This window comes from Lutzomyia longipalpis, chromosome 3, assembly GCF_024334085.1.
Source record: "Lutzomyia longipalpis isolate SR_M1_2022 chromosome 3, ASM2433408v1".
Lineage (NCBI taxonomy): Eukaryota > Metazoa > Arthropoda > Insecta > Diptera > Psychodidae > Lutzomyia > Lutzomyia longipalpis.
This window is the reverse complement of record NC_074709.1, coordinates 17,706,222-17,731,738: the sequence shown is the minus strand read 5'-3', so window position 1 is coordinate 17,731,738 and position 25,517 is coordinate 17,706,222. Positions and strand designations below refer to the sequence as shown.

At 41.9% G+C, this 25,517-nt stretch overlaps 8 protein-coding genes across 9 annotated transcripts; 3 read left to right on the top strand and 5 right to left on the bottom strand.

Annotated features, from left to right (window-relative positions):
* Nucleotides 1–1,945: 1,945 nt before the first annotated feature.
* Nucleotides 1,946–4,483, bottom strand: LOC129792390 (translation initiation factor eIF-2B subunit delta). Of its 2 annotated transcripts, XM_055831397.1 has the most exons (5): nucleotides 4,313–4,483; nucleotides 4,182–4,207; nucleotides 2,890–4,056; nucleotides 2,703–2,830; nucleotides 1,946–2,634 (listed from the first exon to the last, which is right to left on the bottom strand). In XM_055831397.1, the coding sequence occupies exons 2-5, from the start codon at nucleotides 4,197–4,199 to the stop codon at nucleotides 2,070–2,072; spliced, it is 1,878 nt and encodes a 625-aa protein (XP_055687372.1). In that variant the 5' UTR covers nucleotides 4,200–4,207; nucleotides 4,313–4,483; the 3' UTR covers nucleotides 1,946–2,069. The 2 variants fall into 2 exon arrangements, with proteins under 2 accessions (XP_055687372.1, XP_055687373.1); XM_055831398.1 differs by lacking the exon at nucleotides 4,182–4,207 and having other exon boundaries at nucleotides 4,313–4,466.
* Nucleotides 4,484–4,507: 24 nt separating this feature from the next.
* LOC129792363 (tonsoku-like protein) lies at nucleotides 4,508–8,929 on the top strand. The gene is made up of 4 exons (XM_055831337.1): nucleotides 4,508–4,629; nucleotides 4,685–7,496; nucleotides 7,561–7,742; nucleotides 7,805–8,929. Exons 1-4 carry the CDS (start codon nucleotides 4,620–4,622, stop codon nucleotides 8,827–8,829), a joined length of 4,029 nt encoding a protein of 1,342 aa, XP_055687312.1. The 5' UTR covers nucleotides 4,508–4,619; the 3' UTR covers nucleotides 8,830–8,929.
* A 75-nt stretch (nucleotides 8,930–9,004) lies between these two features.
* On the bottom strand, nucleotides 9,005–11,875 carry LOC129792429 (divergent protein kinase domain 1C). The gene is made up of 4 exons (XM_055831490.1): nucleotides 11,472–11,875; nucleotides 10,889–11,400; nucleotides 9,884–10,196; nucleotides 9,005–9,819 (listed from the first exon to the last, which is right to left on the bottom strand). Exons 1-4 carry the CDS (start codon nucleotides 11,634–11,636, stop codon nucleotides 9,613–9,615), a joined length of 1,197 nt encoding a protein of 398 aa, XP_055687465.1. The 5' UTR covers nucleotides 11,637–11,875; the 3' UTR covers nucleotides 9,005–9,612.
* A 344-nt stretch (nucleotides 11,876–12,219) lies between these two features.
* Nucleotides 12,220–13,531, bottom strand: LOC129792472 (uncharacterized). The gene is made up of 4 exons (XM_055831544.1): nucleotides 13,313–13,531; nucleotides 12,688–12,852; nucleotides 12,483–12,582; nucleotides 12,220–12,392 (listed from the first exon to the last, which is right to left on the bottom strand). Exons 1-4 carry the CDS (start codon nucleotides 13,340–13,342, stop codon nucleotides 12,346–12,348), a joined length of 342 nt encoding a protein of 113 aa, XP_055687519.1. The 5' UTR covers nucleotides 13,343–13,531; the 3' UTR covers nucleotides 12,220–12,345.
* A 328-nt stretch (nucleotides 13,532–13,859) lies between these two features.
* Nucleotides 13,860–16,299, top strand: LOC129792475 (uncharacterized). The gene is made up of 3 exons (XM_055831546.1): nucleotides 13,860–13,986; nucleotides 14,081–14,160; nucleotides 15,695–16,299. Exons 1-3 carry the CDS (start codon nucleotides 13,957–13,959, stop codon nucleotides 15,810–15,812), a joined length of 228 nt encoding a protein of 75 aa, XP_055687521.1. The 5' UTR covers nucleotides 13,860–13,956; the 3' UTR covers nucleotides 15,813–16,299.
* LOC129792473 (U6 snRNA-associated Sm-like protein LSm6) lies at nucleotides 15,876–16,213 on the bottom strand. Its single transcript, XM_055831545.1, has 2 exons — nucleotides 16,121–16,213; nucleotides 15,876–16,061 (listed from the first exon to the last, which is right to left on the bottom strand). The coding sequence occupies exons 1-2, from the start codon at nucleotides 16,209–16,211 to the stop codon at nucleotides 15,913–15,915; spliced, it is 240 nt and encodes a 79-aa protein (XP_055687520.1). The 5' UTR covers nucleotides 16,212–16,213; the 3' UTR covers nucleotides 15,876–15,912.
* Nucleotides 16,300–16,539: 240 nt separating the features above from the next.
* LOC129792452 (charged multivesicular body protein 4c) lies at nucleotides 16,540–18,072 on the bottom strand. The gene is made up of 5 exons (XM_055831517.1): nucleotides 17,702–18,072; nucleotides 17,464–17,641; nucleotides 17,295–17,392; nucleotides 17,042–17,197; nucleotides 16,540–16,953 (listed from the first exon to the last, which is right to left on the bottom strand). The coding sequence occupies exons 1-5, from the start codon at nucleotides 17,877–17,879 to the stop codon at nucleotides 16,895–16,897; spliced, it is 669 nt and encodes a 222-aa protein (XP_055687492.1). The 5' UTR covers nucleotides 17,880–18,072; the 3' UTR covers nucleotides 16,540–16,894.
* A 36-nt stretch (nucleotides 18,073–18,108) lies between these two features.
* On the top strand, nucleotides 18,109–25,352 carry LOC129792357 (protein hobbit). The gene is made up of 4 exons (XM_055831318.1): nucleotides 18,109–18,295; nucleotides 18,390–18,513; nucleotides 18,583–25,071; nucleotides 25,142–25,352. Exons 1-4 carry the CDS (start codon nucleotides 18,237–18,239, stop codon nucleotides 25,190–25,192), a joined length of 6,723 nt encoding a protein of 2,240 aa, XP_055687293.1. The 5' UTR covers nucleotides 18,109–18,236; the 3' UTR covers nucleotides 25,193–25,352.
* Nucleotides 25,353–25,517: the final 165 nt, after the last annotated feature.

The following is a 25,517-nucleotide window of genomic DNA, read 5'->3' as shown; positions in this document are numbered from 1 at the left end:
CCGATTATGAAGTCAAATCCAACCCCCCACCCCCGCGTCCACCATTTTGAATAACCCCTAAATTTTGTTTTGCTTATATCTCAGCCCCTATTTTAGCTAGAGGTCTGAAATTTTGATATGTTGTAGGGGCCATCAAGACCTTTCCAACGATACCTCATTTTCGAAAATCGGTCAAGCCGTTTAGTCAATATGGCCGCCACAATTTTTCATCGAAAATCGACCATAACTCGAGAACGGCTTGACCGATTTTGATCAACTCGGGCTCAAATGAAAGATATTAACGAGCCCTACAACTGCTCGGAACATCACAAGTTCAAAAAATGACCGCAAGTGGCGCTAAAATCAAAAACAAAATTTTCGATGAGTTTTCGATGAATATCTCGAGCACCGCTTTATAGAATTGCTTCATATTTTGATATGTTATAATTGGCTATAATATCTTTCATCATGCCAAAAATGAAGAAAATCTATGTAGCCGTTCCGGAGATATCGCGTTTTAAAGTTAACATGTCATATCTTGAGTTGCATAAGACCAATATATACACATATAAAATTAAATTAAATATATATAAATGCATAGATATATACATTGTATATACATACAAAAATACAAAGATAAATATATATAAACTGCAAAGATAAAAATTAAATATAGCATGGATGGAACAGTATAAAGCGAAAGAACGGTAAGTAAAACTTACGGGCTGTGATTCTTTCTTTGTCAGTGAAATGTGAAATTGACGGAAAATTGAGGATGGGCAAATTTTGAGGAAGGATTTCTCGCGTACCGAATCACAGCCAACGCTCAGAAATTTTGTGAAAAGCCTTAATCGTGGGCGTTGGCTGTGATTCGGTACGCGAGAAATCCTTCCTCAAAATTTGCCCATCCTCAATTTTCAGTCAATTTCACATTTCACTGACAAAGAAAGAATCACAGCCCGTAAGTTTTACTTACCGTTCTTTCGCTTTATACTGTTCCATCCATTTCATTACAGATCATTTGGAAGTAAAGGGTTTTTTGGTATTCGATGAAAAAGAATTATTAAGATTCAACCGATTTAACAGAGCTAAAAAATTAGTACACCAATTTTAGACCTTTTAGCCAAGACACTTATCATTCGGTGAAAGAAGTTCTTTTTATATAAATTGATTGCTAAGTTTTTTATTTATAAGAATTTATTTCACATTCTTTACGAATTTACCCCAGATATGTTCAAAAAAAAATTTTTAATATTAATGAAGCATGATTTTAAATTTTAAATATCTATTAAAAGTCAGATTTCAACCAAAAATCTTTTTTCCGCACAAGATGTTCTAAAAACCTTTTTTAACCGAATCAATTGAAAAAAAAACCTTTTTATGGCTCTTTTATGTACCTAAAGTTAACAAAGAAAATTTTCGATTGTACTAAATATTAAGACTTATTCAACGATCAAGAAATTTTTTAAATTTTAAGAATTTCTTCTGAAATTTCAACGATTTCAAGGGTTTTTTGGTCACTAAATACAATACATTAATTAGTACACCAATTGTACTAAATATTCTTCAGTATAATTCATTTAGGCTCATTCTCTGCAATCTACATTTTTTAGACCTTCAGCTCTTCTAGAAATGTTTAGTAAATTTTTTCGTGAAGTTTTGGAATTTTAGATCGAAAAGGGATATTTAGAACTAGATTTTGGTAAAATATTCCCTAGAATTTGAATAAAATCAAGAAACTTGAATAATTTCGATAATCCGCCTAGTTTCCTGAGACCAATATTCATTATTCTGCAGTGTTAATTCCGGCTTAAACGATTGAAAATTTAATAGTTTTCTGGTCAATTTAATTTTGTTTTGTTGACAAAAATATTAAATTTTCTGACCAAAAGATAGTTTTGGAATAAAAAAATCATCAATTTTTTCGATGTGAACAAACGCAGAATTTTGAGATAAAAAAAATATATTTTCTTCCACATTTATTAGATCTCTTTTACACAGAAACAAATAAAAAAATTGAATACATTTTTCTCAAACACGGCTTCAAGTAAAAATTTTGATTGAACTCCTACCTTGTCCAGAAGGTGCTCCTAGTAGCCAATTTCCGTTGGTTTAATCCTCAAAATGACGGGAACGCTGGTGCAGGGGAGGATTGCGATCTCCGTAATGACCGCCGTGACGAGTTCCGGAGGTGTAATGTCGTAGTAGAGATGCAGAGGCGTAAGGTAGGGATTTGCCCGCCAATTCTGCAAGCTGTTCTTGACAAATTCACGCGGCACAAGGTCGTCCGGCGACCCAATCTCATTGTACACGAAGGCATCCGTTTGCACGCGTTCGCTGAATTTGTGCGTCTCGCAGCACACGAGAACGGGGACGTTGTGAGATTTAGCCACGAGAGCAATTTGGGCTGTTCCTGCGCGAGACATAACATAGCCATTGGCCAGGAGGGAATTGGCACCGAGAAGAACCTTCGTCACGTCCTGCATGATGAAAGTTACTGCTGTGATGAGGACACACGTGCAGTCAATGCCCAGATCTATGAGCTTCCTCGTCATGTCTCTACCCTCGTGCAAGGGGGCTGCATCGGCCACAATTACGCGGAATTTCTTACTGCGATTGTGAGCTTCCTTCAGGATTTGCTTCACCAGGGATGATCTGAAAATTATTTATTTTTTTAATTAAAAAAGAATGATCTTTTTGCTTTTCTTTTGCTCGAAACTCACCCTCCAAAGGTAAGAATCACATCCCCATCGGCAATTTTCTCCTGAACAGCCCAAGTGATGGCCAAATCAGCCTTGTCCAGCTGATCTTTGATATAGGTGTCGATGATGTCAAAAAGAATCATTTTCAACTGCAAAAGAATCAAATTATTTAAACCCCAAACTGGCTGAATTAGATAAGAAATCCTACCTCGATGTGAGGATCATCTTCTTCCTCACTATCTGGATCGGGTACATGCACAATATCCGTGGGAAGTTGCGTAATTTGCCACTTGAGGTACTTCATGGCATTCACCATGGAGACAGCCATTGGGCGGCACTGCTCCAAGTACTCCATAATGTGCCCCACGTACGTCTCCAGGCAACGCGAGAATTCCTTCTCTGGCGGCGTCCGGAACTTCTTAATCACAACCTTCATGATGGTGAGAAGGGCGTAGCACCTCGCATTGGCTCCTGTTATCTCCATTTTCGAGAACTGCGCCCCCAGCGTCCGGATGGCTTCGTGAATCTCATAATCCCCACTCACCTTTGGAGGATGCATAAAGTAATCGCGATAGAGGTGATTGAAGAGCTTCACCCTGTGCTTCTGCCCTGAATGAGCACCTTCCGTTCTCACGACTTTCCTCGCAGTGGGAGAAACTTTAACTGCATTCGTTTTTGGGGCAGGTTTGGCCGGTACAGGCTTATCCTTTGCAGACTTTTCCTTCATCTTCTGCTCCTTGGCGGCCCTCTGTGCTTCCTGAATGGCTCTCCTTTCAGCCTTTGTCGTGGTTTTCGCCTTGGGAGCATCACTTATGGTGAGAGTCTCCATTTTTTCCGCTAAATCCGTATCTGTGTTGGATTTTTCAACATTCCCCAACACTTTGGTGGATTCGCTTTGAGGTTCAGTCTTAGCTTGGGGTGCTTTCTGCTTGGCACTCTGCTTTGCCAATTTTTTTGCTTCACGCTGAGCAAGAATTTCTTCCCTGGAAGCTTTCTGATCATTTCCTTCTTCCTTCTTATCCGGAATTGGTTTTACTTCTGCGGGTTTCTTAACTGGAGAGGTCGTCCTGGCTGCTGGTTCCACCTTTGCTGCTTTTACCGGGCTTTCCTTTTTCTCTTCGGGTTTTCCTTCAACTTTCACAGCTGTTGCTTCCTTCGGTTGATTCTTTGATTTCTTTTCCAACTTCTTGGCTTTCCTTTCCTGCATAATCTCTTCCCTTGTCTTTTCCTTCTCCATCTCTGGCTCCACTGGCGCTGATGCTTCCGGAATTGGCTCTACAACTGCTGGGGTAGCTTCTTGGGATTTTTCTTCCTTTACAGCTGTCTTCTGTTTGTTCCTCCTGGACCTTCTTCTCTTCTTCTTCTGCTCCGGAACCTGGGAGAAGCAAAATGTGGTTAGAATTTATTCCGGAAAGGTAAAAAGAATCACAGAGTGCAGAAAAGCAAGGAATTATGTTAGCAGAGAAATATCATTGTTATTGGCTACTTCTATGTATCTACCTCTGGATTTTTATCCATTTTGCTGACTAGAAAAAGGATAAATTTGTTAAATTAGGGAAAAATCTTGAAAATATTTTCTGTCTTGTTGGCAAAAGAAAATATTTTTAGGGCGTTATCACGAAATTTTTTACCTTTTACGTGAGATTTTTCCTTCAAATGGTAACTGGAAAGTTTCTTCTTCCCTAGAGAGGAATTTCCCAAAAAATGAGTGCAGAAAACTCAAGTTATTTACTAATTTTTAGAATAAAAAAATTCTTGGATGATGTAAAATTGTAAAATTTGTGAAAGGAGTGACATGAGGAATGACAGCTAACGAAGAGGTTAGGTTGTTTACCTTTTTTTCCCGCCAATTCCGGAAAGCATTTTTTCATGTCTTTTGTGATTTTGTGAAATTGTGAAAATTGTAAAGGAAAAACTAGTTCAAATTTAATTCATAGCATGGAGAAAAGTAAGTAGAATAAATGAATTAAAAGAAAAGTAATGAGAAAGATTATTTCCCACAGAACTTTTGACCAAGAAGCGGAAAGCCGTTCAGGAAGGGAATGTCCAGCAAATTGCCACTTGTTGCCACAGCCTGGGAGACTTCTATCACGCATCTGGACTCTATGACAAGGCACTGGAGGCGTACCAGGAAGAAGCTGAGCAATGGAAGAGCATTACGGGTTGTCGTATGAAGTATGGGATTGCGCACAGGATGATTGGGGAGATGCTGATACTCTTGGGTGACATTAATAAATCCCTGAAGCACACGGGGCAGTACTTAAAGATTGCCCAAGAGGAAAAGGACAGCATTGAGCTGCAGAGAGCCTATGCAACAATTGGACGAGCTTATCTTCTCAAGGGGCAGAATCTCACTGAGAAAGAGAGCGCAGAAGTGAGAGCAAAAGCCCTGAAGGAAGCTGAGAAAGCCTTCTTGAAGAGTTTATCCATCTGCCGGGAACTCTGTGGGAAGATCAGCAACATCGAGCTGCAGGATATGATGGCGAGGCTGTACCTGAATCTCAGCGTAACACGAGAGAACTGCAACGAGGAGATTGAGAAGAGCCTTGAGTACATGACCAAAGCGATAGCAATCTGCAAATCTCATGATCTCTACGAACTCCTCCATCAGTGCTACATGTCCACGGGAATGCTGTACGAGGCGAAAAAGAAGGACATTGGGAACTCTCTGAGGTACTTGAATTTGGCTCTGGACGTGGCACAGAGGCTGGAAGCACGAACAGCCAAGATCTGTGAGACACTCCTTATGAAGAGTGAGGTGCTCATTAAGGCTGGAGACTATCAGAGTACCAAACAAACCCTCCACAGGGCGTACAAGCTGAGATCCCCAAATGAAGCAGACAGGGAAGTTATTGAGCAGAAGCTGAAGATTGTGGCAGCCCTGTGCTACACAGAGGACTCCCTGATTACAGCCAACACCACGGATTATCGACGAAAGAAGGTGCTCTATGAGAAGATGGGGGATGGATCGTGTCGTCTGGAAAACTACGAGAAAGCTCTGAGTTACTACAAGAAAATGCTCGAAACAGCTGAACTTTGCGGGGAGAGTGGGAAGGACTTAATTCCCATCTACGTGAGCCTCTATCAGACTTACCGGGATAATCATCAATACACGGAAGCCCTCAAGTATGCATGGAAGGAGTACGAGCTGTGCAGCAATGTTCCCAAGGAAGCCTTCCTGACGCTCATGAACATCGCCGAGCTCTCGGATTTGGCTGAAATGAGTTTCTGGGAAGTGGAGAAAATTTTCCAGAGAGCCCGGAAGGAAGCTCAGAAAGCCAAGAATAAACAATCCGAAGCCTTGGCTATGGAGAAGTTGATGATGCTGCAGCGGAAGCACGGAATGGAGTCTCTAGCTGAGATTCTGGAGAAGGAAGCACAGCTGGCTGGGATGGATTTGGCTGTGGTGATTGCTGAGGAGGAAGAAATAGCCGGTGAGGATTCCAATACTCCTGATATTGGTGATGATATCTGCCTCGATGATCTCTCGGATTCAGGAAGTGAAGAAGAAGCTGCAATTCCTGCAGCTGCTGCTGAACAAAAGCGTCCCGTGAGGAGGAAAAGAACCCCCAATGTAGTGAAGAGAAACAACAAAGGTGAGACACAGCTTCATCAGGCTTGTATCTCGGGGAATGCGACGCTGACACGGAGACTTCTCGATCAGGGGCATCCGGTTAATGTTCGTGACAACGCTGGATGGCTTCCCTTGCACGAAGCTTGCATCCACGGGCACAGAGACATCGTGGACATGCTCCTGGAGAAGAGCACAGCGACAATAAATGATCGCGGAGGAACTTCCTGCGATGGTATCACCCCAATGCACGATGCCTGTTCCAATGGGCACCTGGCCATTGTGGAATTACTCCTGGACAAGGGTGCCAATGCAACGGTGAAGACTGATTTCGGGGAAACCCCGCTGGACACGCTGAAAATCTGGCGGGAAACTGTGAGGCTCAATGAAACGGATGTTGTGTTTTATGAGACAATCGCCCAGAGGCTTAGTAAGCTAATGGAGAAGGCTGGAATGAATCCCAAGGCTGCTTCTACATCCACCTTCCGCGCTACGGAAGCTCTCCTTGATGAAGATTCCAGGGAGAGTGAGCTTCCGGACAATAAGGAATCTCTGTCACCGCCGCCTGTGATGGCAAGATCTTCGAGACATTCAGAAGGATCTTCCCTGCTCTACAAGAGTGTCATTGACAATCTGAGAAAGAAGCCCGTGGCTGAGGAGCCAAAGAATGGTGCGTTGTTCTCAAAGAAGAGATCAGCATACCTTAAGGGGGATGAAGTTGGGGAGGAGGATTGGCTTGAGGATGATCTTCTGCCCAATAAAAAGCGCAGAAAATTCCTCAGAGAAGGTCATTCGGCGCCTTCAAATGGCACCAAAGCCAGCAAAACCAGGAAAACCAAATCAATTGAGGAGGATTCAGAGGAGCTTCCAGGAGAAAATGTCATGGAAATTGAGGATGAGATTGAACCTATTCTGAACACACCCTTCCTGAATGAACGCAGACCCAGCAGCGACAGTTCAAAGATCCAGAAGAAAATCACTCAATCTTCACTTCTTGAAGCGGGATTCTCAAGACAAGCAATAGAGGAGGATTTTGATGTGGACTTCCCCCTCAATACATCACCAACGAAATCCTCAAAGTCCTCCACGGGAAGATCATCCGGTGTACCTGTAATTGTGCACAATATGATCTCCCTGAAGGTCAAAGTTGATGATCAACTGATTGTGGTACCTGTGAATGCAGCAGAAGTGTCCAGTTTGCAGATTAAATGGCTGGCAGAACGAGCTTCCAAGAGATACTACAAGTAAGGCGCAATCCTGGATGGAATCTTTGGGAGATTTCTTGAACTCTGATTTATTTCTTTTCAGTCTCAATGGACGTCTTCCGGATATGCTGCTGACCACAACGGATGGGGCAGTATTTGATGATCAAGATCCCATATCGCTTGTAATTGACAACGATCAGAATCTCGTTCATTCCCTCATCAGCAAATGGAATGTCCTCTCACTGGCTGAGAGCTACAGGGATGTCATCAAGCAGATTGAGCATGGTGAGTACGGAAAAACCTTTCATTAGCAAGTTCTTGATTTTATTTTTAAAATAAATTCCCAGTGGAGAACGTCCGAGTTCTCAGAGCTCTGGAAGTAGCTGAGAGTTCCAATGAACTCAACTTGGCCGACTTGGATCTCCCGCCAAAGGAAACTCGTCCCCTTTTCAAAGCCATCCAGCACCATGTGAACCTCTCAGCGATAGATCTCTCCAACAATGTGATTGAAGACGAAGGCCTGGTTTACTTCTGTCAATCCCTGCAATCACTCAAACACCTCACGGCTCTGAATTTGAGCAGCAACTTCCTCACTGAGAATGGATTGCTGCGTCTTGCGAATGTTCTGCAGGAATCCCGAGAGGTGCTGCTGCCAGAACTCACGGATCTCTCACTGAGCCACAATCCTCTCGGGAATGGGAGCAGGAAGTACTTGGCGGACATTTGCGAGCGTCTCCCTAAACTGCGTCGCCTTCAACTCGCCGCGTGTGATCTTACGGAGCTGGGAGACTTCAATTTTGCCTTTGAGCGCCTCGAAAGTCTCGATTTGAGCTTCAATTGCTTCCGCGACAGTGATGAGCTGCGCACAGTTTGGCGATCACTCGACGTGACAAAGATTGAGTGCCTGAAGATGGCGTTTTGCATTCAAACACCAGGAATGGGGAAGTTTCTCAGCAATTTTCTCCAATCTGGCTCCCCGAGGTACCTCACAGAGCTCCATTTACAGAACTGCCACATAACGGATGGGGAATTCTGGAACATCCTCAAAGCTCTCACCGGAAAGGAAATGCATGTGATTGACTTGGCACAGAATCCCCTGACCATCCTAGCGCTAAAGTATCTTCTAACCACAAGTATCTCCGTGAAGCATGTGAGCTTTCTTGGATGCGAGAAAATTCTCTGCAACATTCATCTTCTTGAAGAACTTCCGCCTCATGTGGAGGAGCAGCACCCGGAAAAAATAACTCTCTACGGAAAATCAATTGAAGAGGATTCCATTGAGCATTTACGAACAATCTGGACATCCTGCTGGCCAAATAAGGATGCCCGAACCGAAAGGAATCGCAACGTCATCATCTTAGCGTCATCTTAAGAGTAAATTTTATTTTAAAAGATTTTTTTTTGTTAGTTTTTAAGAGGAATGTAAAGGTTCGTTTATTTTTTAAGCAATATAACTTTGTCTATATGAAAAATCTTTGATTCATCGAAGAGGCATTCGGGATTCAAGTCCGGAAGTCGACGGGAGTCCTTCTAAATCAGTCTGAAAAGGCGGCAAAATGGTTTTTGGGCTTAAAAATGTGCAGGATTACAGGGAATATTTGCATTGAATATTCTAAAAAGGGAATCTCCTCAAATGTGGAAGTTTTGTATTCCAGAAAAAGGAATGTGGGGCAATTGTGGGACAAATGTGGGTCTTGTGTTTTGGTCTTAATTTTACTGTGAGAAAATGTCGAGCAAATAATGAAGATTTCGGATAACATCTCAAAAATGCTGATACGGGTTTTAATCGATCAGGTTTTAAACAATTTAACTTATGTTTTGAAATATTTATAAAAGAATAATACGAAATAAACAAAACAGATTAATTCTAAGCATTTTTTCGATAATTTCTCTACATCATATCGGCATTTTATCTGCAATTTCACAGTGTTCCCCCAAATAAACTTTTAGACCTTTCGGACTGTATAAGTCCTTCTTCAGGGCTTCAAGTCAATTAACATTAACCGTCTTCTTCACAATCCGTCTTCTTAATTTTTTGAATAAAATAATTTACCGTCGATCACATCACCTTTTCTCTGCATTGCAGATTTTTCACTAATTTCCATTACTACACCCAATATTTGCCCCAAAATTGCCCCATTTTCCCTGGGATATATCAATTTATGAAGGTAAGGCTATCGTAAATGTTCGTTAGCTCCATATAAATGGCATTTCGAATCTCCTTCGAAGGTCCTAGTGGTCTGTAGGGGTCAGCTTCAATATTATTCTGCGGATCAGCGCATTGGTCCAGCAAATTGAGCAGAATCTTTGTGGAACGCGATGTAACCAGAAGTCCAGGTGAGTAGGTGGATCCTCTAAAAATCTAAGGAAATAATCTTAATCAGTCTTCTGCCCAAGTGGCTTGAAGAAGCAAATTGAGAGCTTACTTTATCACAAGCAATTTGCAGATTATTGTTCATTTGTCTATTTGTGCATTTTTCAATGTTTTTGCTACACTTGCTGCGGCAAGCCTTAAAGCTACATTGCACATCCTTCCAGCACGTCTTAGCGTCCGAAAGGTAGCGATCCATGAATGGGGCTGCGAAGACATGCTCCAAGTTCATGTACTTCAATCTATTGTCTGATATGCCGAAATTGGTTAATTTTATATCACACAGTGTTATGAAATTACTATCTAGCTCCTCGACAAAGTCGAGAATTAAGACGGCTTTCTGTATGCGATGTTTCCAATCTGTGGCACTGAAATGAGGGAAAAATATTTATAAAGAATTTTCATTCTTTGTTTATTTGAAAGAATTAATTTTAAGAGTTAATGTGTCGAAAAATTGTTCTAAAAATTTTTCTAACTTCCTTTTTTTTTTTTGATAAAAAAAAATCTTTAAACAATTTTGAAGAACCGGAATCCAATAAAATATTAAAAAATCTAACAAAATGTCGAAAATTATAGAAAATATAACTCAAAGGTTAATTTAAATAAATTGTTTCGATCGTTCCATAATAAACGAACTTTTTAAAACATTTCTTAGTTTTTCTAGACTAATATCGTAATTTTCTCGACAACTGTCGGCATTTTATCGGCAGTTTAACCCTTTCGCGTCCACGTGAAACATGAGCTCTTTTTATCACGATAATTATTGTACAGATGCTTTTAAAGGACTTTTCTCAGTCAGAACGTCTTCGTTAGCCTCTTTTGCGTGAATTTGATGCATTTGTAACTTGGAAAAACAATTAAATTCATAAATAATTGGAAAAATAAAATATTTCACGTTTGGGTCAACGTATGACTCAAAAAACTCGAAAGGGTTTAAACATATTCTACACCTAATTTTAAAATCAAAATCATCTAAAATTAATTTATTTTATGAATTGAAAAAAATTAAAAGGTAGTATATGTTAAAATTCATTGTAAAATGTATTTCTGAGTAGATTACCTCATAATTTCAAGATGATTGGATCCCTCAAATGCGGAGATGTACTCCTCACCGAAAAAGGGTCCACATGAGCCATAGATCTTGGGGAAGAGCTCCCTCCCATCCCAAATCTTAGCTACCATGTAGTCATTGTCGTTCACCAACCTCCAGGCATCATCCATGAAGCGATGGAAGATCTCTGTGTCACCAAAGTGAATCCTCAGATTGAGGAATTCCCTCAGTTCGGGCAACGTCAGTGAGGCGTTGTACTTGAAGAAGACAGTCCGATTGACCATACGGATAAATTCCACTTCGGACGGAAAGCGTTGATGCCCATCGCGGTCCAGCCACTTTAGGGGATCCACACTATCTGGGGCTTCCTTGACCGTTATCTTCTTCGTACCCTCATTCCCAATTACAAAGGCAAATTTTCTATTCTTTGAAGCATTCTCAGGGCAGTGAAAAGTACTCCTATGCGAGCAGATTTCATTGCAGAGTGATCCACTAAATTCATTCCTATTGAATTTATCGCACTGAAAAAAAAATAAAAATTAATTTTACTGACCAAAGCAGGAAGGATAAAAAAAAAGTTTTTTTTACTCACAATGGTCGAAATCTTCTTCTCGAGATTCCCTCGGAAGCAAATAACGTTGAGATGGAAGATGGTACAGTAAAAGACGGTTGATGAGATTAGAAGCACCAAAAAGGCAAGATAGCGTTTCCTTGCTAAGCACTTTCGTGCAGAATTCACAAATCTCTGAAGAAACATTTTTCAGCCACGAAAAAAATCTCACTTCATTTCCACAAAATTTCACACAAATTCTCACAGAAAAAAATCCTCCAAGTGGGTATAACTGGGGGTAATTTCCGGTGCTCCCAGCGGTCTGGGTCAACTCATTTTTTCCTCCAGGAAAAGTTGGGATTACGTAAAAAAGTTGAGGAAATATTTAAATGATTGGCAAGCACTTTGATTGGCATTCCAAGAGCCGCAGAGTGTCGCAGAGCGTGCAAATTAGCCGAATGACAGGACTTTTAGTGTTGCCCAAAGGGTAGTGTTGGTGTGAGCAACCACCTGCCCCAGGAATCCGTCATTTGCCAGGATTTTGCGCAGGAGCTATATTATATTCGTCTTAAATTCAATTCAAGGAACATTTTGGTCACAATTCCGTTAAATTAACTGAATATTTAAAATTTTCCTGGGCGTCCTTTAAACTTGTCGCCATTTTTAATTTTGTTTTCAGCAAATTTTAGTATTTTCCCTTCTAGATTAGCAATTTTTCTTAAAAATTAGGCTCAAATGAAAGGAAATTTAATTCTTTAGGACTTTTTCAAAATGAACAATTCAAATAAGATCCTTTGTACATCCTTTATTGACTACGAGGCAAGATGATATATACACTACCTATGTACATCACATTGAGAAGAGAATATATAAAGCCATAATTGATTGAGAAGCAGGGTGCCAGAAAGCCAGAGAGTTAGTAGTGGTTTTGCTCGTTATCACTGGCAATTGGATTAGCATCATCTGTGAAAAGGTTAATGTTAAGAAATTAGTGTAAGAAGTTATCGGTTACGAGGGGGTATCTGTGTAAGTAGATTACACCACCTAACCGACCCTGATCGCGAAATCTTTGCTGCACCAGTCGCTCAGCAGCCTTCCCATCAATCCCCAGCCCAAGACGTTCAATCAGTTTGTCTGCTTTGTAGCCGTGCAGCTGGAAGAACATTAAAGAAGCGTTAAAAGTGATTTTCTCAATGTGTGGGGAAAGTGGGATCTTCACTGACGCGGAACACAACTCGAGGTGAATGCGGTTGCTCACCTCGTAGAATTGTTGACGACGCTTCATGCTGACATCGGGATCAAATTCAAATTCCTGATTCTGATGGATTATGGGAGCTCCAGCCACATTGTCCTGAATGAGGATTCTGATGAATTCCTGCACAAAAGCACCGTCGCTCCGGTTGAGGATCATCAGGAAGGATATCTAGAGGGATTTTATCAGAATTCGTGTAGATTTCAGCGACGTTTTGATTTTTTAAAAGATTTTCTCTTTTCGATTAGATTTATAAGAGATCACGAATAGGTCATATGAATAAATAAATTTCTTTTTCTTAACTTCATTAACATACCAAAAGGACAATAAAAGCGAAATAAAACAATAAAAATCCGAAAGATAAATCTATCTAATCTCCCATAAAAATGATGCAGGCTGGGAGAGCAGAGACCGCAGAGACATAATGTTTATTTTACCTTTTTACAGCTCATAGTGAAAGCTGTTCATTTAACAAATATTTATTTTGCTATTTATATATTCCTTTTACTTTTAATAGGTAAACTTTTAATGATCTTCAGCGATCGCAGTCAAATTAACTTAATTTTCTTCTGCAAAAATTTTCCCATCGATCGTACAAAATGAACCAAAATGAAGATCATTCGGTGCTTACCAGGAAAAAGTATTTTCTCCAGCAGATCATTTCTTGGCTGCCGTCAAGCTCTAATTTGCAGAGTGTGTGATTTTTAGGGGAAACAATGCCACACAGATATCACTTTGAGGTGAAAAAATATTTCAACAAGATCACCTTCACGGCACCAAAAATACGCGCCTCTTCCGCACGATCGAACCCCAAGTTTTGGAGTTAACTGCACGATCCCCAAAAGCTAACTAAAATCTCGGCCACAACGCACGTATTTTGCCGAAGAAAACGAAAGTTTGAGGCATTTGATCTTTTTTTTTCGAGGCTCTCCATGCGCCACTCTTGCAATCTTCTTGTTTAGCAAATTATGCAAGATCTCTGAGGGTTTTCCCTCCTAAAGTAAATTTTTGGAGACGATCGTTTGATGGATCGATCGATGGCTTGATCAATTGGCTGTGTGAGAAAATTGTCGCGGGATCAATATCTGAAAATCATTGGAGAGGGGGAGGTGCGAATGGTGAGCACCGAAATAAAAAACTTTCACTTTTCGTCGCTGGCACGTAGGTAAAATTTCTTCAGTCTGTGTTCGGTAGTCGTTCCGTGAGTTACGTGGAATTTCTCAGTGAGTCTTTCCTCTCTGTGTGCTGTGAGTGGAGGTTGAGGAACCACAAAGAATGGCCAACATTTTGGGAATTCTCTTAATGGTTTGATCAGAAACTTTTTTTTCTTCAAAAATCTTTTTTTTTGTCTTCAAACGGAATTTTAAATGTGAAATTTGCAAATTTTTTTGATCTCAAGGCTCTCTTTGGACTCTACCTGGTGAGCTTCATTGAGGCCACAGCCCAGCCAAAAGCCCCCAATTTTCAGTATTTCGAAAGGTGAGTGACTCACTTTCACAATATTTCATATACGAGATTTTTTTGCTGCTGCTTCTGGGCATTTTTTTTAAATCAGGGATATTTATTTTCCTTCCTCGATCACGTGGAATTTGAAAGGCGAGGAAAAGATTCCGCATGCATTTGCATTTAGTTCCTTCGACGTCATACTTTCACATTCGCACAAGAAAATTACGCGCGCGAGGGGCCCAAAAGTCATCGGACTTTCAAAATTTTTTAGGTTTTTCTTACAAAAAAAAATTAAATAAAGGTGAAACGTTATCGCAAATGTTTCATCAAAGATCAAGAGATCGACAAATAAATCATTTATGGATGAAAAATTAAATGAATTCACTGCTGTCATCAATTTTTGAATAATTTTAGAAGTGCTTCAAAAGTATTATGTCCAAATTTACTCATGAAACATCAGCAAAAATGTTTCTTCATGTATTTTGACCCTTTCACGTCCAACGTGAAACATAAAAAACATTGAAACATGCGCTCTTTTATCACGATTTTTATTGTATAAACGATTTCAGAGGACATTTTTCAGGCAAAACGTTTTTTTAGACGATGATTGGTGTAAACGACGTTGAATGATTCAAAAAGAAGAGCTTTGGGCTCGCCGGAAGCGTTGTAGATCAAGAGAAATTGTGTCTAGAGAAACACAAAGATTTCCCAAGCTTTCGGCAGAAATCTTTGTATTTCTCTAGACATAATTTCTCTTGATCTACGACGCTTCCGGCGAGCCCAAAGCTCTTCTTTTTGAGTTTTTTTAGACTTCTTCTGCGTGAATCTAATGTATTTCTAACTATAGGAAAAACCGGAAAAACAATTGAATTCATAAAAATTGGGATAATAAAATGTTTCATTTTTGGGTCTAGGTATGACCCAAAAAACGCGAAAGGGTTAAGAGCCAATAAATCACATTAATGACGTCATTGTGCGTTTTTTTTAGAAAATCTAAAAAATTTTCCAGGCTAATCTCACAGAAATTGGATATCCTGGATACTCACGATTCTTATTTGACTCTAATTCTTATTACTTTTCCCAAAGTTTTGTGCATAAAGTCCTTTTCAAAAAAAAATCTGATAAGAATTTTATCCTCATTTTATTCTCAATTTTTGTTTCAGAGAAAATTTCTTAATCCTAAATTTTATTTAGGGATTTTCTTCCATTCCTAGACTTCTCAAAATAATTCAAAATTGAAGCAAATCCTTGCAAAATAAATTCAAAAGAAATATTTTCAAGTAAAAACCTCATACTTGAGTAGGTTAAACAGAGAGTCTGATGACTTTTGGGGCCCCCCTGTAGCGAACATTGCGGCTCTATTGAGACATGATCGCGAAGTAATCATCCGCCGTTACGAAATCTTCCACATACTTCTTGGGAACTGCATGTTTTCATTTTCACTTGCACCGTGAGACTTTCAATGGGCGTTATTATTTCTCTGTGCGCTTCGGAGATGATATAACAATGCAAGCATGCAATTTCTGTGCCACCAGACAATACTGCAACATATCTTCTTCCATTGCAGGCCTCGGTATCGCTATCCGTACTACGATGAGAATGGTCGCGGGAAGCTCCTCTATGGCTACGGTGGCTCTGAGTTGTATCAGTACAAAAGCTACACACCCCTCGATGGGATCCACTAGTGCAGGATGCTGCTGATGAGCAACAGGAAGACAATCCCCAGGACAAGGAAAAAAGAAAAACAGTTTGGCTTTCAAATTGGAGATCATTTACTAAATCCTTTTAGACTCTTCTCTTCTGCGTGGAAATGTACAGGACGTTGTTACCGCGTATAAAGGCATCGCCATACTTATTCTTCAGCTGCCCATTGACGTACTCCTCCGTCTGATCCAGAGCAATGTTCATGTACCCATCCAAGCAGGCCAGAACACCTGAAAGATCCAAATTTGTGACCAAAACTCATCATTTGTGGGATACCAATAGCTCTCACCTCTGTAGTCAACGCCACTGTTAAGCTTCACCACCACCGGACGTCCGTGGATTTGATTGATAAACTGCGAGAGTGCTTCCTTGCGCGACATTCCGGGAACTTTGTTTACCAAACAGTTAACCTCAAAACTTGTGATGACAACAATTTATGCTCAAATATACATTTTTCCATGCAGAAAATTGAATTTTCCAACTGAATTTGTTTCCTTACCTTGCAATTTAGGAAATCCAGAAAAGCAATCAGCTGAAAAACAGGGAAAACCCAGGAAAAACTGCACACGCTTGCGGGCAAATTAGCGCTAATGTTTTGCTTTCTCTAGCTCGCTTGGATTTTAGCTGAAGAGTTTCTGAGTAGAGCTATATTGTAATTAATCGATTTAAATAAAATTTTAATTTTTAAGGATTAGAGAGAAAAAATCCTTTAAAGCCAAAAAATAGCTTTTATTTAGATTTCCTTAAACTTTTCAACAAAATTACAAATGTTTTTTACATTTTGCAAAGAAAACATTTTGCGAGCATTCTGCAATGTGCCCATGTCTGCCCTAGGAGCTCCCGGATTTTTAATAAATCCTGGAGCAAATTATTCTGCTCGAAAAAAATGAATTCTCATTTAAAATATAGTTAATTTATTTCCTAATTCAAAGTAAATATTCATCAGGGTGTGTGTTGATTAATAATTAAGCACGATTAAAAATCTTGCGCTGTTGGATAATTTTGTTTTTCTTCTTGTAACGGTAGAAAAGAATCGCGTGGAAAGCGCGGGAGATGAAGGAGCTCACTCTGCCCATGCCATGAGCTCTTTGAGGTCTTTGTCGTCTGCATCAGCTGCCGTGGCTGGTGAGAAATCATGTTTTTGAGGGCATGAGTCATAGTTTGAGATTTGTAATTGAGATATTTTTTCGTGGGAAATGTGCGAAATTACCTTTTTTCTTTTCCTTTGCCTTCTCCTTAATCTCATCGGACGGCACTTCTGGTAGCTCTGTTGCACTTGGGCCAACACCCAGGAGCTCCTTGTCAAGTTCTTCCTGTTCAAGCTCTTCAAGCTCCTTCTCCAGCTCATCCTCGTCAACGTCCTGGCCTGCAAATTACAGAAAGATGAAGCGATTTATTGGCTTTTGTTCTTTACTGATTATTCATTAGCTCGTGGATTAATCTTTGTGTGATTGAGTACTCACCAAATGGTACTGGATTTGAGATTGCGTCTGAAATCTCAGTGGCAATGTTCTGTTGCTCAGCAATATCATCCATCATGTCGTGAATTTGATCGACATCCCTGAAAAAGGAAACCAAGAGCAGTTAGAAATGTAAAAATCATCCCCAAAAGGACTCCCGGATGGGCCTTACATGTGATTGTGGGCAGCTTTGAGGGCATCTGCAGCATTCTTCATTGTCTGGAGGACCGCTGTGTTGGTATTCGCACTCTCAAGTGCCTCCCTTTGCATTTCTATCGTCGACAGTGTCCCATCAATCTGCTGCAATTGCTTCTCGTACTTCTTCTTCCGCTTTAGTGCCTGGATGGCCACTGAAAAGCCAAGGAAACATCCGGAAATGCCATGCTGAAGGTCACACTGAAATCACTCACCTCTCTTATTTTTCGTTCCATTCTTCCTTGCAATGTCCAGCTCTGCCTCAATTTTTGATTCTAGGAATTCCTGCTTCTTTATCAGCATATTCTCTGTCTCACGCAGCTTCTGGATGGCCTCTCCCGTTGTTGGGGCTGCTTCCCCTTTCTTCCCAAACATCTTCCCGAAGAAACTCATCTTTCTCGTTAACTTCACTTGACTTTACCAAACAATCACAGATGCGTGCAGAATCCTTGATTTATGTACAAAATCCTCCACCAGCGAGGAATGAAGATTCTTCAGGGAAATTCACGAAAATCACGAAAAAGGTAAGCAATAAAAATTTTTTGGGTTTTCTGCAGATGCGTCATCAAATTTGACAATCCGTGACATTTCGCCGTGCATTTGATTTGATTCTCAGTGTGCCATTGAAGGGTTTTGCGGAACAGCTGTGTTTCATTTTCTTTGAGTGATAAATAAATAATGCTTGAGAATTAAGGATTTTCCGGGGAAAATCCTACAAATTGAGCGTGGGAAATGATGTGAAAAGAAACAATGAGTGCTGTCGTGTGTTTCCTCGTTATTTGTGCCATCATTTACGGTGGAATAACATGGTAGGGAGCTTTTTTTCACAGCCCTTGGAAAAATCTTTTTTTTCTGCCTTCTAATTCCATTGATGACCTAATGGGTGCCCCCATCAATTTTCAGGCTCCTCCCCAAATTATTTGGATGGTTCCTCATCCATAAGTTCAAGATCAAGGTCAGATTTGGACGTATTAGCTTCCCATTCAGCCTCAGGGATGTGGAAGTTTGCAAGAATGGATTTTCAGTCGTGAGTCCTCCAAGGATTTTTCTTTTGCAAGAAAAACTTTATTAATTTTTTTTTCGTTTTATTTTCCAGCATATCGATGAAATTGGAATAAGGAGTAGTTTCTTCAATTCTGAGGTGTCAAAGTTCCTCTCAATCAATATCCGTGACATTCGTATTAACAAGGACATTGTCTCCAAGTCTGCCTTCACATCTCCGGCCGTCTATTCAGATCCCGTGGACTTCCGGAATAAGAAAGTTCCGACGTCTATTATTAATTTTGCCCAATTTATGGCCGTCCACGTGTACAACATCTCACTGGTGTTGATGAACAACGACCTTGACGCTGGATGGCTCCTCCATGCCATTGCCAGTGAACTCCATCTCGATGGGAGTATCGTACACAACTCCAAGACCCTCATTGTCACAGCATCCCTGTGTGATGTTCAAGCGAAGATTCTCCGACACTTTCCCACGAAGAAGCCTTCGTTGGAGACCCAGAGTAAGCCCTACTTGGCGGAAGTTAACTTTGGTGTAGCTCTGGAGGGGATCCTCGCAGCCCAAGGACCCATTGCAGTGGAAAATCTCCAGCTGACAGTCAGCAATACAAAGACAAATCTCCACGATGGTCTCTACAACTTCATGCGAGATCTCCGGAGGACTTCCTCCCCCAAAGAAGTCACCAAATCCGTTCCTCAGCTGCGGAAAGCGCAAAATGCGTACGATTGCATATCCCCTATCATTCCAAAGAGCTTCACGCTGAAAATTGAGGACACAACAATCTCATCGGTGCGTGAAAATAGCTCCAATGACTTCTCTGCCCAACTGCAGACCTTCACGGTGAGTGGGAAGTTCAGTAAGAAGAACCCACAGGCTGAGTACAAGCTGCCAACACTCTACATGGGGCTTCATGTGCAGAACTTTGAGATTGACACGAATCACGAGAAGATTCTCTTTGTGGATCGCTTGACGATGGATTCAAAGCTGGAGAATGATACGGTGAATCTCTACCTCAAGCTTACCACATTCCAGGTCATCTACAACCATCCGGACATCTATGGATGGCTAAACAGCAACTTCCTGCAGGCAATGAAAGCCAATCCGGGGCCATTGAGGATCAAATCTGCACCAGATGTCGTGGAAAGTGGAAGGGAATCAAAGGTTGAGGCTTTCCTGAAGATGGTGGTGATTAAGGGATGTGCAGAGCTGTGGAATGTCACCTGCTTGGGGAAATTGAGTGGCGGACAATCAGCCACGATCAATATAAATCACGCAAAACTCCTCCTGGAGCAATTTGAAGAGATCCGGAGCTGTGTGTACGAGAACAAATTGGCAAATCTTCTCCTGGAGAATCGCCATTGGAGTACGGAGCTCATGGTGGAATCCCTGTGGTGGTCCCTTGGCAACACTGGGAAGGAATTCAATAAGAAGCGAGTCCACACAAAGGGTAGCCCCTTCTACATGGGGGTGAGTTTGATCAAGATCAGCAGCTATGGGAATGCAACGAAACTCGATTTATCCGTTCACACGTTGAGGCTCGAATGGAGTCCCCTTCTCATGGAATTCATCTCTCAAACACTCTCCTGCATTGAACAGTATAAAATCCCCAGCAGTGATCTTGTCATGAGCAGCAGAGGCAGGAAGATTCGGGAGAACAATGGGAGTATCCTCGTAAATGCCAAAGTGACGGATATTAATTTATTCTTCTTCAACACCTACGAAGCTTGCGTCCTCATCAATTTGACCGAAGTTTCCCTGACCAGGAATCTCCAGATGACAATTCTGAAGCTCTGTGGCCTGCAGATGGCCTTTAAGAATGAAGTTTCCACCATTGCGCTCACACTGAGTGACTTTCCGGACATTTTCTCCTCCGTTAAGTTAATCCGGGTTGAGTATCAGCCTCAATCAAAGATCCCAGGTGTCCCGCAGGTCACTGTTCACGTTGCCAATAATACAGAAGTCATTTGGAATTCCCTCCTTCACATGCACATCTTCACACTCTGCCAGGAAATCAAGAACTTCTACACATCCCTGCGCAAAAGTGTCCCAGCGGAGAAGAAGCAGCCGCCACTGGATGAAGAGAAGAAACTCAAACTAATCTTTGATCTCTACGCCGAAGGAAGTTCAATGTTGGGAATTAAGATCTCCAAGAAGCACTCAATGCAGATCTTCCTGGAAAATCTCTATCTGAGTCGTACAGATCGTTGGCTAATCTCCCTGGAGAATGGTTTTGTCAATCTCGATGAGCAGCATATATTCACGCTAAAAGACGTGAATATGCGCCTTCTGCCAGAAGTCGACTTGCTACGGGAAGAACGGACTCACTATGAGAACTTTGTCCTCCCATCGAACAGAGTCTGGGTCACATCGATACGTAGATTTAGTGGAATCTTCCCCTATGACTATGACTTTTCAGATGCAATACAGAATGAATTTGTTTCCCTCTTCAAGTGGCTCAAAGTTATTCACAACATTAAGAAGAAGCCGTTCACAGTGGGCAGTCCACTGCCATGTGATATGCTTATTCAGGTGAAGGAGTTCCTTCTGGAGATGAGTGATGATCCGTTTGAAGTCAAACTCAGGGATAACTACGTCTTACTTGTGGATGAATACAACGAAGGGATCGAACGGAGGGAATTGCTGGAGCAGAAGATAGCTCAGATGTGCCAGGAGAGGCCTCTAATGCCTGCACGAACCATTGAAAGTATGCGAGCAATGTTGGAGAAGAAGAGCTCCGAAATTTACATTCAGCGCTCCAAAAAGATTGCCGAAGCAGGTCCTCCAAGGACTAGACTTATAGCCTGGATTATGACAGACTTGGAGATCATGGCAATGGCAGATCCATCAATTCACGGAACGGAGAATGTTACCAGAATGATGCGGGAGATTGACAGTGAGAGCCCTTGGCCGGAGGAAGGATTGGAATTCATAACGCTCTGGTGTAGAGCCGTTAACATGAGTTGCTCTGAGTGGAAATTCATGCTGCGTGATTTCCCACAACCAATGTTTGCTGTCAAGCAAATGCGTCTCTTTGGGCATCTCTGTGGAGCTGAGCAGGTGGCACCACGTCGAGCTAAGCGGGATGTTCAGATTGAGATTGGAGAACCCTTTGGAACGCACACAATACAACGTGGAATGCCTGCTCTGAAGTTCTACCATGACTTTGACTGCGAACTTGAGCAGTGCAGTTATGCTTTTGGACCCTGTTGGGAACCCGTAATGGCACAGTGCAATCTTGGTTTTGAAAAAATATCAGCCCCATCGAGAGATCCTAGTCCATTGCTACCGTTCTGGGATAAACTGCGACTACTTCTGCATGGAAGGCTCACAATGATTGTTCGGCAGTTCACTGTCCTTCTTCACGCCTCACTGGATCCGTACAATACAACGGAAGAGATGGAGCTTACGTGGAACAACTGTGGAATTGTCTGGACAAATGCAAAGGTGATGTTTAAAGGGGAACTGAACGTAAGTGTACGAACTGCTTCACGTTACGACGACTGCAGACTACTTCACTTTCCGAATTTGAAGTTGACCTTTAAGCTTCACTGGATCTGCTTAGCTAATCCTAATGATCATCACTCAGTCATACCCTGTGCTCCGGATAAACTGCCAGAGTACTCCAGTAATCAGGTTCATGACTCATTCAGAGCGTTCAGATCACAAAACTTGAACATCTGGATATCTTTTGAAACTAGAGCTGTACCAGGGCAGCAGCCTGAAATTGATATACCGAATTTGGTGCTTTACGGATCAACATTGAGATGGTTTGAGAACTTAAAGCTGATCCTGTCTGGGGTAACGAGGCCAACAAGACGAGGACCTGTCTTTAACAATATACGTCCGAGGAAGAAGCAGCTTAGCAGGCACTACAGGAAAGCCCATCTGCAGATGAGTCTGCATAAATTTCAAGTTCTCTACTGGATTTCTCATGCCTTGAATAGAGGTTTTGAACTAAATGGTGGAAGAGTGTCTTTCAGCTCTGAGCACACATTGACGCTCTATCCGATTGATGATGGTCTGATCCACCGGCCTCGTGCAGACTGGGCCACAATGTACATGAATTGTGAGCTCAATGATACAGAAATATGGTTGAAAAGTATTCTAAATGAGCGCGTGGATGTCAGCTCTGAAAGTCTAGTCAACACGGAGAATCCCAAAATAGTCAAGTTCTATTTTCTGAGCGTTGCAAAGGTGTCATACGGGAGGGAAGCAATGCTGGCTACAACGGGTCAAGCCACTGAGCAACGACACAAAGATAGTCCAACGCACAAGCTAGTCGTGTATGATCTTAAAGGAGCTTGGACGAAGAATAATAGAGACGTGGCTTTTTGTCTCTTTGATTCCTTCATGAAATCGCAGAAGCTGAAGAAGAATCTCTCAACGGAGGTTTTGAAGGGTTTCCGCAAGGATGGGAGTACGACAACGCCTCTGAAGACACGGCGAACGGATTCAACTATTGCACCTGTTACACCGCCTTCAGGGAGTTCAATCCTTGCTGCGGGAACTCCAACGAGTAGTCTCAACAAGGGCCAACAAACTAGTCATGCCATCACGATGCTTCAGCAACTAATTGCTGAGGCTGATCACAAGTTTCACGTGTACAGTGATGATCTGTCGACGCAGACAAAGGAGCAACAACTGCAGGGACTTCAGGCGTGTCAGGACTCCGATGTAACGCACTACAATTGGTTCATATCACTGGTGAACTCGCAGGTTTTGCTGAAAGGATGTGAAACATCTGGATATGTTATTCTCAGTGCTGCCAAGACGGAGATCTTGCAGCGTGTCCACAGGCCAGTTTGGCGCAATAGGAGTCTCGTTTCGAAGACAACCTGGGTGGGATCATTGGAATGTATGCAGTATTATGCCACTGTGAGTGCTGGTGAGAATGATTCGTTGCTCGATGAGAACATCATGTGGTTGACAGTGGATAATATTCAGGAGAAGGATAAGGAAGCCACGGTGATCAATGAACTGCCGGATTTGCCACATTTAGTTGGCAGTGGGCAGAGTGTTGGAGGGGTTGTGTCGGAAACAGTTGGGGCTTCTGGGCCACCGGGATTGGAGGGAGCTCATCCCATACAGCTGCAGAGGATTGTGTCCAGGTGTAAGTGTGAGTTCTTCTACGTCAGCTACGGCGATACGAGTATCGATCCGGGAACGTTGATTGAAGTTCCTCCGCTTCCGGCGGAAGAGAGTATGAGTCCGTGGGAGCGTCAGGATGAACCTGTTGATGCTTTCACGTTGATGCATCATGATCTGGATGTGTGTACGAATTCCCTGCAGTACGCCATGATTTTGGACATTGTGAACAATCTCATGCTCTTTGTGGAGCCACAGAGGAAGGAGGCGTCGGAGAAATTGGCACGGATGCGTTTCCAGCTCCAACTGTCAAGTGGCGAAGATCAGAAGCGTCCAATACTGCATCTGCAAACTCAAGTGAGGAATCTCATGTCTCAGCTGCGATTCTTCGAGAAGGAAATTCATCTAATTGGGAAGGCGAGAACAGAGAAGCGTGACAGTGAAGATCTCCGGAAGGAGTATGAGGAAGTTCATTCGCAGATTCAAGAGTGCAAGGAGAAGCTCACAGTGAAGAGTGAGGAACTTGATATGATTATCTCATGCTACAAGGAAACGCAATTGTCGGCAATGAATAAATTAGCAACAATCCGGAAGGATAAACCCCTCACCATTGTCCGTGCCAATGAGATTTGCTTCAAGCACGCCCAGTGGAGGCTCACGGAAGCCGATGGGCAGATTGGAATTGCTGATTTGGTGCTGAGTAATTTCTTGTATACGAAAAAGTCCAAGAATGATGATTCCGTTGAGCATCTCCTGGAGCTGGGATACATCCGGATGAATAATTTGATTCCCCGGGAGAATTTCAAGGAAGTCCTCTGCCCCACGGAGCTTCAGCGTGAGATGCCGGTGGATCACAAGAGGGTGCTGAGGGTGTTTTGTCGGGAGAAGCAGCCAGTTGGGGGGATTTCCGTGAAGGAACATTTTGAGATCAATGTCGTACCCATCACAATAGCCATCACGAAGAAATTCTACAGCACAATGCTGAAATTCTGCTTCCCGGACAGGGATACATCGGAAGCAGATGCCGATGATATTGATGATGCTGCAAGCACAACGTCCGGAAGTACAACATCGCTGCGTTCATCAAAGCGAAACAGTAAGAGCAAGAAGAGCAACAAAGACAGCGAATTCTACGTGAAGATTGTCAAGGATGATGTGGAGAAGATGAAGGAACGCGCCGAGAAGAATAAGCTCTTCATCTACATCAAGATTCCCGAGGTGCCAGTCAGGGTGAGCTACAAAGGGAACAAGGAGAAGAACTTTGAGGACATTACGGACTTCTCGTTGGTTATTCCGACACTTGAGTACCACAATGTCACGTGGACGTGGCTGGATTTGCTGTTGGCCATGAAGACGGACAGTCGCAAAGTCATCCTGTCGCAGGCCATAAAGCAGAAGTTGCAAATTAACCGACACAAGCCACTCTCCTCAATCGGGGAGAGGGCTTCACCGCAGGAGGAGGACAAAGCCAAAATGCTTTTTGGAAGCAGACATGCTGTAAGTTGTCCCTTTATTCATCCTGATCATGTGCCCCAAATTAAATCCATGCTTCCCCTCTTTTTTCCAGGTTGAAAACAGAAGCCAAAGAAAGGGGGTGTTTAAATTTAATAAACAATAGGAAAAGACAGAAGAGAGTTCCATAGGAAAAGTTGGAAAAGTGCTTTCGCTTTGTGAAAAATAAAATCATAAAATTAATATTTTTAGATAAAAAAAATCCAGTGTTATTTATCAAACAAAAAAAATTATTCTTCTATCACTAATAAATTATCAAAAGCAAATCTATGGACCAAGGTTTGTCTTTCTTTTTTTTTTCTAGAAATCTCAATTTCATTCATAAAAATCATGAAAATCCCAGAAATCTTCAAAAAAAAATAAATTTTTGTCTCTTTTTCATTCAAAATTTCAGTTGAGACAATTTTCGCCGTATTCGCCGTACTCGCCGC